The sequence below is a fragment of the Phoca vitulina genome, unplaced genomic scaffold, assembly GCF_004348235.1.
Source record: "Phoca vitulina isolate PV1807 unplaced genomic scaffold, GSC_HSeal_1.0 scaffold1689, whole genome shotgun sequence".
Lineage (NCBI taxonomy): Eukaryota > Metazoa > Chordata > Mammalia > Carnivora > Phocidae > Phoca > Phoca vitulina.
In genome coordinates, this window is record NW_022591376.1 from 1 (window position 1) to 6,848 (window position 6,848).

Here is a 6,848-nt window from a genome sequence, read left to right on the forward strand (position 1 = left end):
ACGTGGGGTGACAGGGTGCAGGTCACCTGCCCGTTGGCACCAGAGTCACGGTCGGACACGCTGATCAGGGCAATGACACTGCCCACCTGAGCATCTTCTCGCACCGGGAGAGCCAAAGAAGTGATAACCACCTCGGGTGAATTATCATTTTCATCCAGAACTTCCACTAGTACAGTGCAGTGACCAACCATTGGTGGGTTTCCTTTATCTGTAACATCTACATGAATTTCATAAGTGTTACTATCCTCAAAGTCAATTGCATCATTTACTCTTATTTCTCCCGTTTTTTCATTCATTAGAAATTTCCGCTTTATGCTGGGTGGAACCAAAGAACTAAATGAATATATCATTTCTTTGTTTATTCCTTCATCTGCATCAGACGCATTTAGCCATATTACTAACGTTTGTTTCGCTGAATTTTCATACATCTTAACTTCATAAACGGATCGGTCAAATATAGGCGCATTATCATTGGCATCCAACACCAAGATCAGCAGAGTAACAGATCCGGTATATTCCGGTTTGCCTCCATCAGTTGCGGTTAATAACAACTGAAGCTGAGGATTTTCTTCACGATCCAGCATTTTTCCTAGAACAAGCACTGGGGTTTTGCCTTTGTCCTTTCTGTTTATAATATCAAGAATGAAAAACTCATTTGGACTGAGTCTGTAAGTAAGCACTGCATTCTCTCCAACATCCGCATCAGATGCGCCTTCTAGCGGAAACCGAGAGTCAAGCAGTCGAGATTCGGGTATTGAAAGCTTTTGTTCTGAAACGGAGAAGACCGGCGGGTTGTCGTTAATGTCCTTTACCTCCACCTCCACATGGAAAACCTGCAGCGGCCTGTCCACGATCACCTCCAGGTGGATGCTGCACTCCGCGCTCCGTCCACACAGCTCCTCCCGGTCGATCCGAGAATTCACAAACAAAATGCCATTCTGCAGATTTACCTCCAGAAGATCCCCGTGACCCTTGGACGCCACTCGGAAGAGGCGCGGCACCAGCTCTGCCAGCTCCAGCCCCAAGTCCTGGGCGATGCGGCCCACGAAGGTGCCGTGTTTGGCCTCCTCCGGCACAGAATAATGGACCTGGCCCCTCCCCGCCTTCCAGGCTGCGAGAAGCAGAAGCAGGAGAAGCAGGCGTAAGTCTCTTGGGCTGCTGGGTGTGTAGACCAACATCATACCTTTCTGCCGATTAACAAATTGATGAATCAGCGGTCTAGAACAAACATGCTCTCTGAACTTCTGCTATTCGACTTCTTACATCTAATTTTATCGAGATGGCTGAGATCTGAGAATGTAGCTCCTTTCTAGTCCTTGAGAAACAGGATTATGCCTTTGTTCTAAAAACATTTTATGGAAGACAGCGACATCCGGTGGCTGATGTGTAAGTACAATTCCATGAATTTAACAACTTGTCTTTCATTCATAGTTTTTCATTCTATTTTGACGTATTTGTATCTCTATGACTTTCCAAAAGTTCACATGATGTCTCTTTTGTACTAACAATAATTATTGTTTACCCCTAGTTCAGGGTTTTCTTGAGCGCAGAACCTCAGAGAAGTAATTTCCTCTCCAACCATGATTATCATTAGTTACATTTGAAAATAGTCTGAATATTTGTATATACTGAGTGTATTAGTATTTTGCTGGATAACAAATTGAGACCACTTCAAGTTTTTTTAAAGATCTGATTTATTTGAGAGAGAGAGAAAGAGAGAATGAGTGGCGGGGAGGAGCAGAGGGAGAGTGAGAAGCAGACTCCCCATTGAGCAGGGAGCTTCATGAGGGACTTGATCCCAGAACCCTAGGATCATGACTTGTGCCAAAGGCGGGTACCCCTAAATATCTTCAAGTTTTGACACTTAATTCCCTTCTCTTTGTCATTTTCTTGAGATTAAATAAACCTTACTAGACACTAATCTGAAGAATCAGTTCTCTGTGAGGTGTTCAGTCATCCCTAGATAGTTGAGAGAAGATCACTGGCTTCAACATCAGAAGTATCTCCATTCTGACTCCTCTTCTTAAACTTACTAGCTGTGTGACTTGGGGAAAATAATTTAACCTCTCTGTCTCTGTTTCCAGTTTTATAACATTCATATAATAATAATATGGTGGTTGTATGAATTATGATACATTAAATGCCTAGGATTATACCTTAAGGAGAGTGCGTGCTTCATAAATGGCAATATTCTCAGGCCTCAATTTAGCCACATTTATTTTCACATTGTGTCAAGACCACAATAGGCTTTTTGTAAAAATTATTACCTGTAGAATGTTATCACTCTGCAATGCCTTTACTGTTACTACCGCACAGGCTGGTGGTTCCTATCTTTAGAAAAACAGAAAAGTACTTTTATTGAGAAATCAGCTATACAAGAAGAAGTTTCACTTTTTCCTATGCATCTTACATGGGCAAAAATAAACTTCATTATGATTCTAAATAAAATAATTCAAAAATTTATGATTTCCACTTGCAGAAACAAGTGCTTTCATCTCTGTTATATTTAATCTTTTCAAGGACCCCAAATGTACAGTTTTGGAACTACCTAATAGTTCTCTCAGTGTCAATAAAGCTTTTCATCACTACCTGCAGTAAAAATATTTTCTTTCTCAAAGTTCTTGGAATCAAATATTCAGCAACTGAAATTAATATATCTATACTCCTGGAAAAAAAAAAAAAGAGAGAAAGTTCTTTTTTCCCAAGAAGGGAAAACTTAATAATAGGACCTTTGGTCTTATCCAAAGGTTAATTTATTTACTTTAATGATGTTGTGATTTATAAAAGAGATAAAAATTTTTGAATTCTTTCAGTTGTTATTAAGAGCTGAAAAATAGAGCAACATTTATGAACAAGAAAATGGACAGGAATAAGTCATTTAATTCATTGATTCATCTGTTCTACTAAATTGTTTTTACACTTTTCTACTTCTTTAGACTGATCTTAGGTTAAAGTCCATTCAAATTCTGATTTTAAGGGTTATTTTTCTTGTAAAGCATGAATTAAAGTATAACAAATTGTGGATCCATCCACAATACCAATCAATGTTTAGTTTGAGTTATTACCTGAAATCTAATAAGTTTATCAGTGAATAATCATCTCAACACAAGGTAATGACATAAACTAAACTCCATTCCTGTTAAAAGTGCATTTTATAGCAAGTAATAACATAAATACGCCAATTAAATCTTCAATAATGAATACAAAGTAGGGGGTAGTTAAATTATATCCTGTCAAATCATAAGAACTTGGTTTGCCAAGCATCTCATAGAGCTATTGGATCTAAAACTTCAGTTGAATAAGAACCACCTGGGATGTTTATTAAAATGCATATTTGCCAGTCCTAATTATTTCAGAAATGTTGGGATGGAATCTGGGAACCTGAATGTTCAATAAGAACTCCAGGTGTTGCTAATGTGCTTAGGATTATCAGGTCTAGGATAGGATAGGCTGACCATAGGCCCCAAGTTACCTGGGATATACTCCATTTATGTCTGTGGTCTTCTGTATTTATTTATAGAGTCCCTTCACTCGCAAGTGTCTAAAATTGGGTCAGAACTTAGATAGTTAGCCCTATATAAAAACTACAATTTAGGGACTTACATAGGGAAGTTTCATTATTGGCTTCATGATTGCTGCTTGAATTGAAGAGTGTTATCCACAGAAACACAGAGAGCTAGCTGCTAAGCAAAATACTCAAGTGTCTTCCATGCTCTCAACTCTCTATTTTGAATTTCTGAGCTGTTTTAAGTCCTAACCTCCCTGGATTACAGTGTGCTCATACTTCCTGATGATGCAAAAGATAAATTCATTAGATGTTCACTGATCTTCTGAAAATTTGTATAGGATGATAGCCCGTATTCAGGAGAAAATAAATATTAATATAAAGTACTAAATTACCAATTATATCAATACAGCCATCAATAATAAAGAATAAAATTTGTAATTATAGAAGATATAGTAAATAATAAATAATACTAGCTCTAAGAGACTAAAGGAGTGGGGGGGGGTTAAATTTCTAGCACTCCTCAATCCATATAATCCACATAACATACAATCAAATACCTGGGCCCAATTCACTTAATTCATTGATTCATCTATTCTACTAAATTGTTTTTATACTTTTCTACTTCTTTAGACTGACCTTAGGTTAAAGTCCATTCAAATTCTGATTCAGGTGTCCTTGCACATGAAAAAGTACACCGACAGAGATATTTGAAGATATAAGTCTGGATTTAAGGTGAATATGCTGACAGACATGGACAGGATTGATCACAGGAGGTCAGAGAATACTCAAGTTTTTTTTAAAAGATTTTATTTATTTATTTATTTATTTGAGAGACAGAGAGATAGAATGAGAGAAAGAGAGTGAGAGCATGAGAGAGGGGAGGGTCAGAGGGAGAAGCAGACTCCCCGCTGAGCAGGAAGCCCAACGTGGGACTCAATAGCAGGACTCCAGGATCATGACCTGAGCCGGAAGGCAGTTGCTTAACCAACTGAGCCACCCAGGTGCCCTGAGAATACTCAAGTTTTGAAAGAAATATAATGAAAAGAGGGGCCCCAGGAGGGGCACAGTTGGTTGAGTGGTGGACTCTTGATTTCTTTTTTTTTTTTTTTTTTTAAAGATTTTTATTTTATTTATTTGACAGAGAGAGAGAGAGACAGCTAGAGAGGGAACACAAGCAGGCGGAGTGGGAGGGGGAGAAGCAGGCTCCTGGCTGAGCAGGGAGCCCGATGCGGGGCTCGATCCCAGGACCCTGGGATCATGACCTGAGCCGAAGGCAGACGCTTAATGACTGAGCCACCCAGGCACCCCCCATGGACTCTTGATTTCATGTCAGGTCATGATCCCAGGGTCTTGAGATTGGCCTTGTGTTGGGCTCTGGGCTCAGCAAGGAGTCAGCTAAAGTTTCTCTCTCCCTCTCCCTCTGCCCCCACCCCAAGCTTGCTTGCTTGCTTTCTCTCTAAAATAAATAAACAAATACATCTTTTTAATATATATATATAATGAAAAGAAAATAGATTGCTTTATAACATATACCAAACATGTCCTCTATAAGGGAAAAGAAAAAGTTACTGAAATATATTATTTAAGTGAATTTTACTTGCACTTTTATGGTTTTATTGTGGCTCTATTCTCAAAGCTACTCTGATTTTGCTCTGCTGAGTTTTTAATTAAGGAATACCTTGTTAAAAATCTAACACAATAAAAATACTGGAATAGAAAAATAAGTCACATAACAAAATTTTAAAATAAGTACCAAGTTTCTAAAATATAAATTAGAAAACAAAAACTTGGACTAAAGACAGAGTGTGAAGAACCACCAATCTGAAAGTCACATGCCACAATTCAGGAAATATAAGTTTAACATGTAATGAGTTTAAAGGTGCAATTGATTCATCTCCAGATTTCTGTCTTTCAGAATATTGAGAGAAAAAGTAAATCAACATCTCCACTGATAGGGGTAATTTTTTAAAGTTATAGACTGAATTTCAAGAGAATTCAAAGTGTAGAATGTACATATATCTGCAATGTACAAACATGTATACTAACAAAAATTTCAGTAAAAAGGAGAAAGTCTTCTGAAGAAAGAAAGTACCTCTCAGGAAGTATTTTCTGCAATATCAGATAGAAGATCAATTTTAAGAAATTTTCTAAATGTAAAAAAGATTCTCAATCAATACACTGTCAAGCATATAGAAACACGTTTTACAAAAATTGGAATGAGGGGCATCTGGGTAGCTCAGTCGTTAAATGTCTGCTTTCAGCTCAGGTCATGATCCCAGGGTCCTGTCATGCAGCCCCACATCAGGCTCCCTGCTCAGCTGGAAGCCTGCTTCTCCCTCTCCCACTCCCCCTGCTTGTGTTCCTTCTCTTGCTGTGTCTTTCTTTGTCAAATAAATAAAAATCTTCAAAAAAAAAGTTGGAATGAATTATTTTTCTAACATTTGTTGTCAGAATTAGATTACTACGGTAAAGTAACAGTTTTCTAGGGTATACTGAAATTTATTCTTTGAAATAATAAACACTGAGTAGTGCTGGCCAAACATGTCTCCAGTCTCCATCCAGAGAAAGGTAGAAAATGACAGTTATGTATTTCCGCTTTGGGGTTTCTTATAAACAATAGATTATATACTAAAGTACCATGCAAACTTTAGAAATGAGGGGCACCTGGGTGGCTCAGTCAGTTAAGCGGCTAAGCGCTTAAGCGTCTACCTTTTGCTCTGGTCATGATCCCAGGTTCCTGGGATCCAGCCCCCACATCGGCTCCCTGTTCAGCTGGGACTGTGGTCCTTCTTCTCACAATGCCACTCCCCTCTCTCATACGCGCCCACGCTCTCTCTCGCGCGCGCGCTCTCAAATAAATCAATAAGATCTTTTTTAAAAAGAAATTAATAAATGATAGACTGGTGTTGAAGTATGCTTAATATGTAGCAATTAAGTTGTTTTTCACTGAATAGTTTCCAGGTACAGTGGCAGCGCAGCTTTAGAAATTCAATATGATTCCCATGGCAGGTTTTAAGTGAAATTTTCAGCACCCAATAAATATTTACTCAATGTATGGATTTTAATGATTTGTAATTGGAAGTCAAAATACAAAAGGCAGGTATAAACTTAAAGTATTCAACTTCCGAATAATAAATAAGAAAATATTGGCAGATCTCTAGAATAAATGAGTAAAAACTATTTAAAAAATGAAAATAAGAATGTCTCACATTTCAAAAATAAATATATAAATGAATAAAATATTTGAGCAACCCACCTTTCCAGAGGACTCCAAAGAAGCTTGTGGATCTTCCGTCGCATTTAGAGATCCAGGACACGGAGGAAGGCTGGGGCTGAAGGC

At 38.1% G+C, this 6,848-nt stretch overlaps 1 protein-coding gene across 1 annotated transcript; it reads right to left on the reverse strand.

The window, feature by feature from the left end:
* Positions 1 to 5: 5 nt before the first annotated feature.
* Positions 6 to 1,745, reverse strand: LOC116629601 (protocadherin alpha-10-like; the record flags this gene model as incomplete). Its single annotated transcript, XM_032399851.1, has 1 exon — positions 6 to 1,745. A coding segment is annotated over exon 1 (1,176 nt), but the record flags the coding sequence as incomplete, so codon positions are not given.
* Positions 1,746 to 6,848: the final 5,103 nt, after the last annotated feature.